The following is a 12,995-nucleotide window of genomic DNA, read 5'->3' as shown; positions in this document are numbered from 1 at the left end:
GCATAAAAGATAACACCCACTCAACGATTACGTCGTACAGACAATAACAGTAAATTGAAATTCACTTGAAGCGGTTAATGGGACTGGGCTTTGTAATCTCAAAAACTTTGACATTATATGTATACTCATGTTCAGCTCCATGGGGAAGTTACATTATTATGATAATTGTAGGCCCCCATTTACTTTACAACAATACCCGGTATGATAACAGCTTTTCATTACATATAGACTTGAGTGTGTCAAGCCTATTCTTGTTTTTAGCTATTGCCATTGAACCTTATAAGATATCATATATATATTTATAAACATAAATTGACAAGAATATAACCAATTGTTAAATATATGATGTAAGTAATGAGACAGGAAAACTTTTCCCCATCTCAAGTAGAATATAAAAGCTGTAAGGGAAAACCAGATTTAAGCGGCTTCCTATCTTAATCTGGTTGCAAATCTGATTTGCGGGAATTATCATTCCACAATCGTAACCGATTCCCCCATCATACCCGATACGCTGATAGCCGCTTGCGGCACTAATCCGATGATAAGCAGCAGGAAGGAGCAGCCGAGTGTGCTGCGTATTGGTCCCATGTTGGTTCTTCGGAGGCTCTACTGTACACTAGGCGGCCGTGTGATAATGTTCTTGCCTAAGTGCTCCGCTGAATAATTAAATTAAATTGCTGTTTATTCGGGTTTGCTATCGCACGAATGGTTGCACTGGGCTCTCTGTTGCGAGCGTGTAATCATAATTATTTTAAATGGCAGTCAAGTGGTTGGCCAGCAAAAATGGCAGCCGGAAACATCATCATAACATGATAACATCATAACAGAAAGGCCAACAGTAACTCAAAAGTAGGCAACTGTTTTCCGCTCGCAAATAATAAATAAAGTTTATGCGCGCGAAAACGTCAGTTTAATTGGTTTCATGTGCATTCAAGTCTTTCCTTTCAAGCGTTCAAATTCAATTTATGTACTGCCTTTATTAATGGATTCATTTTTTCTTGATATTTTAATGGGTAATTTGGCTATTATTCAGTTTATAAATATTTATTGGTCAGCAATTCTTTTGTACAATTTTGTTAATTTAAAAATACCATTTTATTTACCACGCTTTTGTTTATTAAATAAATGAATTGTGAAAAAATGTGGCTAAATATTTGCCTGTATTATCTGTAGTTTAAATAAAGCTTTTCATAAGCGAAACGCTTCCACAAACTGTGGGATTTTATTTATTTTTTATGCCTTGCTCTTATTGTTTGTTCAATTTTCATATTTTCAAGGCATTTAACGCTTTAATTAAGGCACTTTTTTCTTGTCTGCTTGTCTGATTTTTGCTGAATAATTATTAATGCGGTCGCTTTATCAGAAGTTCACATAATCCTCGCTTGGATTTCTTTTTTTTCTCCGGGGAGTTGAGTTAAGCCGAGTCGAGTGTTTACATTTAATTGCAATTTTGTACTTTGACATGACGGCAGGAATTATGACGCTCACAAATTCTCACACAACAGGGAATTTTTAATGAAAACGAATAAATATAAATAACAATTATAGCGGATTAAAATACAGGGAAAGTGTGAAGATTTAACTTGATCGATTGGGGCTGAAATTTGAAATGCTACTCAAGTGGCATTTTCTGGGTCCTTTAACCTGCATTCGGTGTCAAGTTCATGTAATCCAATGCAAAACAAAAACGAAATCTTGGCTAAATCAGAGCCGAATTATGCCAGACCGCAAAGAGCATTTATAAAGAGATGCTCCACCGAAAAAAGAGAGTGGGCGAGTGGTCCAAAATAAAAATGTAATAAAAAGTGGCGCGCAGAAGCGTGAAAAAAACACAAAAAACGGAAAAGCGGAAAACACTCGCACGCACACACACACACAGGCACTGCGGAAAAGCTTCCGTTTTGGGGGAAAAGCTGCTGTTGCTTTGAACGCGGATGCCTTTTGATGTTACCGCCAAAGGGACGCCAGCAAACTGTTTTCAACCGTCTGTCTGCTAACGTTTGTCGGCCCAATTTGGCCTTGCCATTGATTTTTGCTGGCCAACAACAGATGTTTATATATATTTTGTATTTTATTATAATTCATAAATTTTTAATATTTTTAAAATTTTAAATTATTTATTTTCCTTAAAAGTCACTTTGAACTTATAGAACGTTGAAATTTTTTTTTTTTTAATATCTCACAACTTGTATTTTATGAATGTGTTTATTATTTGCCGCCTCGAAGTCCTGAAATCTTAATTATCCTGGCCGAAGAGCCCTCACGACCGATTCTTTGCAGAGTTCGACGCAAACTAAGCTCTGTTTGGTCCCCGTTTCATTTTCCAGATGTAGTAGAGCCCTTTGTATCGCAGACTCCGCGGCAGAAGCTTGCACTCAAAATGATAAGAGTCCCACTCAAAGCTCCCACTCATAGGTAGAATCTCACTCGAATAAATGAGTCTTTGGATTGCAACTCACGGGCATTTAAATATAATCCATCTAATCTTTATGCGCAATAAATGGTGATTTGTCAAAACAAAAATCCCGAAACCTATTGACCCTATCCCACTATGAAAATAATCTTAAGTGCCTTAAGTGTCGCATCGTTATTGAAGGCGTCGATTAATTCTACTGTAAGTATGTGATAAGGTTTAATTCGTCATCTAAAGTCCCCTCGATTATTCTCTAAAGATCCGGCAGAATCTGCTTCCATATGTGTTTTAGGTCAAGTTTAAACTGCTTTACTTATTTTCTTATTTTCTTCATTTTGTCCTACATTTCTTAAGGCGTCATTTTAAGCTTCTGTAATAGAAATGCGAAAGATATGTTTTGAATTATTTGAGGGGAAATACCCATAGACTGCTTCAGATATTAAAATTACATTGAAGTGCTCATTCGGCTGAATTCGGAATTTTTGTAATTTATATTTCCGGGCATTCGACTGTGTGGGGATTTATTTTTCTACTGGATTGTAAATTCCGTTTCTAAATTTTCAAGGAATGGTTATAAAATATGAAACCCACTGGGTTCTAAGAAAATTTCGGACAATAATTTAAGAGTACGCATATTTAGTAGATGAACATCGAAATTGAATATAGTAACAGATAATACAAACAATAATAATTATCTTATCATTGTTCATATGTATTTGCTAAATCTTTTAAACTTTTTTTTTGTATATATTTCGGTTTTCATAACAATAGTAAATTGTATTTTTGTCCAATACATGTTTTGTATATTATTATAACATCGATTTATGAATTAATTTTGTTTATATTTATTTGTATAGCAGCCAAATAAACGAAAATGAAATGGTAGTTTTCTAATCACTAGTTTTGCAATCTGTTCAATCTTTGTGCAGTCAAGGTATTTTATTTGTAAAGCATAATAATTTGCAAAGTATAGATTGACAAATTAAGCTTGTCAAAACAATTAGTGCTATTAAGTAGCACATCGAGTTTTTAATTCTTTGAGTGATAAAATCCATTCGATTTGAGCACCTTGGAGCCAGTTTAAAGCTGATGCAATGACTTAGTTAAATTGCACTTGACTTGCTTGCAGTGCCCCTAAATTAGACTCAACTCGACTGTAACTGGGCTATTGGTAAATTACCAGGCGTGTGTTCGACTTAAGACCCCCTATACTATATATAATTGTGGCTCAGCTCGGTTCTGTGCTTAAAGACTAAGCCCTGGCCCAATATTTACGGCTGGCAGTGTTTCGAGCAATGCTGCCCAAAAGTAGGCAATGGTAGATTTTTATTTTGGAAACCCCAGGCCAAACGAAGTCAACGAACCGTGGATCGAAACAGACTGGTCTGCTAAACCAAACTTAAATTAAATGCAGAGGCTAATAGCAAAAAAAGAGAGACAAGCCGACAAACACACTCGGCGTGTAAAAATTAAATGAAAATAAACTGGAGGAGCCAGGGGATTTCGGGGGAATTCCGAGTCCTGCCTACATGACACTAAATAAACAGCCAGTTGTTACTTACTCAACAGCGAAGCCAAACAAATGGCTGAAGCACAGAAACACCAAAACACAAAAACACCAAAACCAATACGAGGGCAAACAGCACACGCAGAGCGAAGTAAATGGTTAGTTCTGTGACATTTCTAAATTGAAAAACTACAAATGACTGACAACAGATTAGAGCGAGAGCGCACGTAGTTCGCAGGCAACAGCTGGGTTTTCAGATCCTGCCAGCGCCGTAAATCCCTATCCCAATAGCAAACCCAATACCGAACCCAATTCCATGGCCAGCGCTTGACTTTGTAGGATATGGCCAGCTCTTGGCCATGGCCACACACATAAGAAAAATAAACAGAAAAATGGGAGGAAACAACACCATCTAGGGGTAGAAAAAAAAATTGGCAAAACTTTTCTTTAAAAGGCTCTGGCAAAAGATACAGCCAGAAAAAATAAGGCTGCAAATACATTTTGCGGCTGTGGCTGTTGATTTCCTTCAAGTGCGCCGTTTTGTGCAACCTTTCGAGTGTATTTGAATAAGACAACAGCTGAAGTGAAGGCCTAATCAAAGCCGGAAAGATACAAATTGTAAGAAATGGGAATTGAGAGTGGCAGGGACAGAGCTCTAAAAGAATTTCGTCTGATTTATTTGTGCAAATAGAGGTAGCTACATGATGAACTCGAGCCAGAAATCGTTACAAAATTCGTTACTCCAGACAGACCTACAGATTTCTATATAACAAAGGGGCTTTTTTAATTGGAGTATTGGAAATGTAGGTACTTGAAATTGATTTTCCACAGTCAAAAAAGTACTTTGCACATTTTCAAACATTTATTAATATTAAAGTTTGCTGCCTAATATATCTTAAAAAACTAAAAATTTTTTGAAACTTCTGATTTTGGAATTCAGTTTTATATATGTCATAGTTATAAATGTAAGACCAGTATTTAAAAAAAAGTAAGAAAAGTAAAATAATAAAGATTTAATTTTTAGAAAGTTTAAAATTTAGATAAAGTTTTTAAGTTATAAAGTTTAGCTCACCATTAAAGGCAACTCTTTAGGTAATAATAAATTTTAAGCCGAAAATCAGCGTAGTTAATTTCTAAATTGAGCTAAGATTTTTCTCCCAGTGCACTCACCTGTGAACTTGCACTCCTCCAGTCGCTCATCGCTGTGGTCTGGACAATCGGAGGCCCCGTCGCACACGAACCGTATGGGGATACACTGTCCGGAGGAGCACTGGAACTGCTTCTCATCGCAGTAGTTGGTCAGACCGAGCGCTGCAAAATCAAATGCATATTAATTAATTAAGCTGAAATCCTCGGGTTAGCCGCAGACTGTAATTAAACGGAAATGGGAGACGGCGGCGACCGCAAGTTGGAGTTTTGTCCCACTGGGAGGGCCTAATAAAATTCATAACTAAAATTTAAGTTGAAAACTTTGGCTCGTTAAGCACACACTGAGGAGGCGAGATAGCGATGGTTAGATGGGGAAAAGGGGCTGTTCAAGGCGTTTGTTGACAAGCCTTAAAACCCTTTTTAATGAAAGCCGAGACTTGACAATAAACAAAAACTTGTAAATAATGAAATCCAGCCGAAAGGGCGGGCCTTCACATGTCTATGGGTATGTCTATACATAAATGTGGGTGTTTCTGCGGTCCAAGTTTCTGCGGTGGACCCAGAAAGTTTTTGGGGAATTAATAAGCGAGAATTTGATGGCGGCTAGTTGGAAAGTGTAGGATGAGATGGCTTCATCAATCGTTTTACGGCCCACTTGACATTTTACTTGGCCGCCTTATATATCCTTCATTTTCTCTTGTCTTTTCTCCGATTAGCATATAAGCCAGGGCCAACTGACTTTCGGTTAATGTGTTACCATTATGCCAAAGTATCTCAGTTCTGCTTGGAATTTGAGGTGAATATGTGTGTGTGAGACGGTCTATCCGCGTGTCATTTACCGTTTAATTGCGCGCATTTAACACAAATTGACAATTGCTTGGGAGACGTCACAATCACGCACGAGCTCACCCAGAAAGCCACGCACACCTACAAAGGAAAAGGTGGACCATAATTGTAGGCAATGGATTTATGATCCTACAAGAGAAGAACATAGAGCTGTTTACGAATTTTTTAATATTTTGGTGCATTTTAATATTATTATAAGAATTCCAATTGGTTAAAAATTTCCCAAAACATATTTAAAAAAATATATTTATTAAAATAAAATGTAGAATACTTATAAAAAAAATTCTCTATATTGCTGGCGATCTTTGGCCTACTTGGCGTATAAGTTATTTTTGCTCACACTTAACTTGAAGTCACCAAGTCTGATAATTAAAAAAGGAATTTTTCACTAGAAATGTGAAAAGTAATTCTGGGCAATCAAAGTTGTTGCTTTAAGGTTTATTTAAAAATGTTTAAGAAGTGTGTAAGTTTTTCAAAATTGAATACACATTGGTCCACTCCTTTTCACACACGCTTACGCATTTAATTACCAAATCAGAACTGTCATGCAATGCCCTCAGCACACATACACGTCCAGAAGGACACACACACACTCACATTTGACAAGTGTTTGTGTATCTGTGTTAGTTGTTCATTACCATGGGAAATTCAAGGCATACAAGGCTTCGAATTCCTCCTTTAAGCGCTTCAGAATGTTTTCGCTGATTGTATATTTTCCGCTTGCTTTTCCCACGCCCCTGCAATTTTTGCATTTTCTTTATGCCTGCATGTGTATTTATTTTCCAAAAAATATATTCAACGCCCCACTTTTCCCTCGCCTTTGATGCTTTCTATTTTTCTGTGTGAGCTGAACATTTTTTATTAGTCCCCGTAAATTATTAAAAATGTGCGCACACATTTTGAATTTATAAAGAGTTTTTTTGTTTGCTCCTGCCGTGTGCACTTCTTTGGTGCTCAGAAATTGCAATTGTAGACAAATCTGTATGTAAATGTGCAATGCAATTTGCATTTTAAGTGAGTCGTTTAGTAGCTTAATTGGAATAAATATTAAAAGAGAATGCCCCTTATCCAATCCATTTGACAGGGCTTAGATTAGTTGGTATAGTGTTCACAACGAGTGCAAGCAAACCGAAACTGAATCTAAATTGGTTTCATCTCCTTTTTGCATTCTATTTATTTTTGCATTCCCAGAAATATATATTTTATGGCTGGCAATTGGTTAATGGACACACACAACGTATTTTCTTTGATTCGTTCTCACAACCCAGTTATCGTTTTCATCTGTCAGGCTGGTTTATTTTAATTCACAAAGGTGAGTAAAAGCATGCGCTTAAAAGGCTTAAAAATACTTTGCGGCGATTTTCTTAATAAAATGTGAAATTATACTGCAAACGGAATGTTTAATTGTGCTTGAATGGCAGGTTGTTATTTAAGTTGAATATACAATTTATTAAATGTGAAAAAAGAACAATGAAAACTTGAATCTTTTGTTTATTGCACATTAGTTCCTAGAAAAATATATCTGCTTCGCTTCCATAAGCATGTGTTCTTTGAAATCTAATGATTGTTTTTATAATTTTCATAAATTTGTTTTAATTATTCTGTAATTAAATACACAATTTATTGAATAAAAAGAAAGCACAGTACAAAGATAAATTTTTGGTTAATGGAATATTAGTTCCTAGAAAAATATATCTTTGGAGAGTCTATAAAAATGTTTTCTTTGAAATTTAATGCTTTTTCAAAGAGGATTCCTTTTCATTTTCCTCTCCAGGCATTTATTTCCAGGGCAATTCACCCAGTTCTCCCGACCAGCTATTTAATACAAATTAAATCAGTGGGGCAATAATTTCTGGTGTGTTCCACAAAGACCACAGCCATGGAGCAGCTGCCTCCATCGGTAATAGCCGCCAATTTGATTGACAGAATCACAAATGTCCGTCCAACTCAGAAGCACAGAAGCGATGGCAGGCAACTGGCCAATTAAATGCTTAATGCGAAGTTCATTGAACAGTTTTATTTTTACTTTATTCCTCGCTCTCGCCCAGGAATCAATCAGAAGGGAAAGTGCTGGTCAAGAGTGTTTCACATGAAAATCTCGCACCATTAATTCAATGACAGCAAAGGGCATGACAGGAGGGCTGTCTTGGTTGGCCAAGAGGGCGAAATAATAAACAGAAATCAGCGCAAAAGTCAATCAGAGTTCAAATCAATATAAATGCTTTATTAATGGCCCGAAAGGTTGTCGATGTTGATGCCAAACCCAAGCCCACGCCCAAGTCCCTCTTGATTTGATTACGCCTACAATCCTATTAATAGTCGGTGATTAATCACTGATTTGGCCATGGTCAACTACACCGCAATAACAATAGAGAATTACGCAAATTAAGCGAAATATTTCCAGTTCGTTTAGATAAAATGGCAAGCCAGCGAAATATGATAGCGGAAACTTTGCACCTGAACAGGCGTTCGAACATCGAAGTGATAAGATTATTTTACGCATTGGTTCAAAGGGCTTTGTCATTATTTTGTTGACTAGACCATAAACTATTTACAGACTGATACAAGCTATTTAAGGATGGTTTAAGTTACCTAATTGAAGGGCCCTTAGATTCGTTACATAATAAAGTGGTCATTAAGCTTAAACTGCTCATTACAATTTTGTAACTTTTAGTTTACTGTGTTTACTTTAAATATTTACATGTTGTTAAACTTTAATCCTGCTACAAAGAAGAGTTTTAACTATTTTTGGGTGAGTTGAAAGGTACAATCACTTAATTAGGTGCTAACAAATACCATTAGACTTATTACTCTTGCTTTGCTTTTTATGGTGTTTGGTACTTTATAAACGTATACTTTGTTGAACCCGACAAGAATGTTACACAGTTAAGTTTTAGGTCGGAAGTGAAACTTAAGATTTAATTAAAGGCACTTAGAAAACTTTCAATGGAGGTGCCATCTTTTTAAAAGAACCTTTCAATCCATTTTTTTTTAATTTCTTAACACAACTATTTTACTAAATAATGCAATTCTTATCTGACATTCTAAAAGTTAAAAAACTAAATAATCTCTTGGTTATCTGACTATCTGGAAGCGCCTGCTGGTCACTCCAGATAAGACAGATAACCCCATGAGTGGTAAAAAAGCAAAACTAAAAAACACTAACTATAGATATGAGTACTAGGATTTGGCAGCCACCTTATCAACACCACGTAATGTTTTGGTACCGTTTTAAATGGTTATAGTAGATTTTATGGCTTGAATAGATTTGGACTTGGTCATAAGTTCATTTTCTAAGTAAGCGGAAGATTAATAAATTTTGTTATCTTACAAGTGTCTATAAAAACTCATAGCTACGTAGTAGGTTTTAATTATATATTTCCTAGTCAAGCATGATAAGCAGAAAATGATATCAGATGAGTCAAGCAATAGTTTTTCAATAACCAAAGGAATAAATGCAACTTGAATGATTTTGAATTTATAAAAACAACTTTTATCTGATAGGCTACTATCGCTTAATTATAATAATTTCGTGTGATTTTTTTCCACTGCTGTGCAGATAACATTTGGGTTGATAAAAATGGTTAACTTTGCGTTCATGATAAAGAATAATCAACAAATAATTGTATAATCATGTGAAGTGAACACTGCGCTTTGGATATCAACCCGTACAGTTTGCACTCGCTTTTGGGTACCGCCAACTCCGGGCCAGAAAACTCCAAAGATCCAAACGTTTATAAAAGTTAAAAACTAAAGAGAAACTATCAAGAGTGCTCTTAAATGCTGTTTGGCAAGAGATGTGAATTCATTCGGTATGCTTCAGTACGAGTATCTTGTTATTGTTGCTGTCTCAGTTTCGGTTTAATGGGAAAAAAGGTGGCCTGATCGCTAACGTCATAGCCCGACGAAAACAGTCAAACAACATTATTATTAACAACAATAACAATTACTCACACATCTGTTTGGCCAAAGTTGTATGGGCGGCTCAAAAATGGCATTAGGATGACTCAGTACTATCTGCTAATAATGAATGATGTTCCCTATATTCTCTGGGAATTTCGCCAACGTCATCAGCTGTTTGCTGTGAGTTGTAGCGCCAGGCGATTATACACAGCTTCCCCCTATAGAATATCTAATGAATGCATTTTCGTACTCTCTGTACATTGTGATTATTCTGGGAACTTTTTGACAACCCAGCTAATGGCAAGCCAACACATCACGCCACCTTTTTGCCTTGCTAAATGAATTTGGCTCGGCAACGCTGCGTATGCGTAATATTTTAATTGAAGCACCGAAATAGAAAACCAATTGGAAAAGAGAAATTCCGTGGGGTGTGTGGGAAAAAGGCAAAAAATCGTTGATTTGACCATCACACCATTGGACGAACATTGAAAAAATGGCTAACACCGTTTGATTGTGTTTTGCATGCATCGCTTATGAAATTTGTCACTCGAGCACGAACAATTGCAGTGCATTTATTTGGCTTCCATTAGTGGTGGTGGAAATGGAAACCAGTTTTTAACAAAAAAAAAAAAATAAACACAAAAGAAAATGTTTTTTTTTTTGTGCCCCATAATTATACATAATGGCAAATGTTTTTGTAATTAAGGCAGTCGCAACGAAAACGAAGCAAGTTGCAGTCCAAGGGACCAAGTTTGTATCAGGGACGGTCGAATCCAGAGCACGTGCAAATTCCAGGCATAATTAGCCAAGTTAATTATAAATGTCCCGGCCAAGTTGGGACGACTGGCCGACAGAGTTTCTGGACAGGCGATGAGCAAATTTGTTTAAATTCGATTTCGAAATAAATCAGCTCGGCCAGGAAGTCGATGCCTGGGAAACTTACGTTCGAAGCCAGTCATTAAAGCTGTCAAGGACGTGCCCAGAAGTTGCTGCCAAATGAGTGTTGTCAATGCTGTCCTCCCAGAGCAATTTCGATTCTGATTTTGATTTCGATTTAGCTGGCTCCAAGTTTAGTTGGGCGGAAATAAATGTCATCTGGGCTGCCGTGACCTATATCCCCTATTAAAACCTGTCTAACGATTTATTTGACACAGGAGCTTGTGCTTTTATTGAAGCTGTCAGTTCGGTTAAAATTTTTCTGACATAGATTGCAAACTACCTGTATAATTCGCTAGTCCCACTTTCAATCATCCACTCTTAACCTTTAGGCTACGCTTAATATCATGACCCAGCGTTATTCATTTTGTTTTTAACTTTGACATTCGTTGGCATAAATTCAAAGCGTTTAGAGTCTCTGCTTTTTCTCAAGTTGAAGGTTTCATTAAAACTTAAAAACAAACTCGCTTGGAGTCTATGTTTTTGTAATTCCCTTGCTAAAGACTTAAAAGCACTTTTAATTCATCAATCATTTTAATTTTCCTTTTCTTTAATCAAAAGATTATAAAATTGGTACACTCTGAAAGGTATTTGGCCCAAATACATTAATTGACTTTTGTCTTAGTTGTTTGCTTTACTAGTTCTTTGAATTATAAAATCCATACTCTTCTTTAAATTTGTATAAGATACTGAGTTTAGCATATCCATGTATGCAAATGATTTACGTAGGTTTTAAAGCAATACGCACATGTACATTATAATTTTTTTAGCAGAAAGAGCTGATTTCAAAATATAAGTATAAAATAAATAAGATATTTAGCCAGAATTCACAACAATAGAAATAGCCAAGCTTTCAGAATGACATTAAAAAGTCTTTATAGTTCCTAACTTTTATGTTCTAAGAGATTAACTGGAAAAGTCAAGTCAGAGGTGGGGTTCAAAAATGCTTGGTTTTATTGAGTTGTAATATCACTTACTAACCCCGTAAGCTGTTAAATTTAGCTTAGCAATAGGAAATGTTTATAAATAGATCGAGACATTTCCAGTTTGTATTTCAGTTGTTTATCTGCCACGTGCTGGAATCAATTTAACAGAAACTTTGACCAATGTGCAAGGCCAAGAAACTTTAAGAATCGTACACTTGTTGCTCTTTTCGTTCTCTTCTTCCCAGTCTACCGCTCTAATTCTCTCCTTCTCTCTTTTTCTCTGTGTTTTCTCTGCGGGTTTCACAAGAGCCGCCGGAGTTGGAGTCTTCAAGTGGCGCTCCATTCGCTCCATGGAGCGAAGCCGGCCGGTAGAAAAAATAAGCATAAAACGGAATAATTATAAGGGGAAGCAGAACAAGCAAAGACTGTACACTGAGCGAAATTTGTTCAATCTACCAAAATTCTCACATATTGAGAAAGTAACAAAAAATATTTTCATTCACCAGGGTAAACTAAACTCTCGGCTTAAAACTATATTAATTTGGGATAACAATTAAACAAATTTAAGGAGCAGGTGTCTTTTAAAAATGCATCATGCCCAAGTAAGAAAATGTATATTTGTAGATTGCATGAATATTTAGGTCACAATTGAACTGTTATATCTCTTCGTAAATTTTTCTTTATCACTATATTATCTTATACTATCCAAGCTATGATAGTAGTATAGTGGTTTTTCATACATAAACTTTTTTCAACTATCGTTTAAAAAATGTATCAATTCAGGTTAAATAGAAAAATGAATATTTGTAGATCGTATAAATATTTAGTTCACAATAGAACTGTTAGATCTTTTCTTGAAGTTTTACCCAGATTGATCGCCAAGAAGTATTCAATGAGTTTTACCAAATGAGGGGCGTTTACCACTTTTTCGTGTTATCCTATTCAAGTTAGGAAAGTACATGGTTATATGTTATATATTTTTTGATATCTTAACGTTTTGGACTCTTATATTTGGTAAATTATTTCCAGTGTAAGTAGAGGCGAGTGCAGAGGAAAGTAAAAGGTTTCTGCCGACACTAAAAAAAAAGAGGGGAAAGGAGTCGTGAGCAGGGGGAAAGGGGGTCGAGCTTGCAGTCTGAAAATCGTATGACGTTGTGGAATGTTGAGACATGGAAATGGAAGTGGAGTTTACTGGCATTGCCAGACGCTTTGGCTTTCGGCTGGCCACAAAATTCACATAAATAAAACTTGAGCCGAGTAAGTCGGAGTCGAAGTCGGAGCCTTAGCCAAAATCGGAGCCGGACTGGAAATCGGG

General features: G+C 36.1%; 1 protein-coding gene across 13 annotated transcripts in view; it reads right to left on the bottom strand.

Annotated features, from left to right (window-relative positions):
- LOC119552880 (low-density lipoprotein receptor-like) overlaps positions 1–12,995 on the bottom strand; it is a 34,556-nt gene that overhangs the window by 19,263 nt on the left and 2,298 nt on the right. For 7 of the 13 annotated variants that reach the window (XR_005219740.1, XM_037862875.1, XM_037862802.1 and 4 more), the window contains exon 3: positions 5,091–5,231. Coding sequence is in view for 11 of the 13 variants with exons in the window: in XM_037862875.1 (XP_037718803.1) it covers positions 5,091–5,231 (141 nt within the window). In the remaining 2 variants the exon portion in view is untranslated. Of the gene's footprint in view, positions 1–503; positions 724–2,183; positions 2,324–5,090; positions 5,232–12,995 lie in introns of those variants that run through there. The other 6 variants (XR_005219745.1, XM_037862857.1, XM_037862868.1 and 3 more) reach the window with 4 other exon arrangements.

The sequence above is a fragment of the Drosophila subpulchrella genome, chromosome 3R, assembly GCF_014743375.2.
Source record: "Drosophila subpulchrella strain 33 F10 #4 breed RU33 chromosome 3R, RU_Dsub_v1.1 Primary Assembly, whole genome shotgun sequence".
In the NCBI taxonomy this organism is placed as follows: domain Eukaryota; kingdom Metazoa; phylum Arthropoda; class Insecta; order Diptera; family Drosophilidae; genus Drosophila; species Drosophila subpulchrella.
This window is presented reverse-complemented; position numbering and strand designations above follow the sequence as displayed.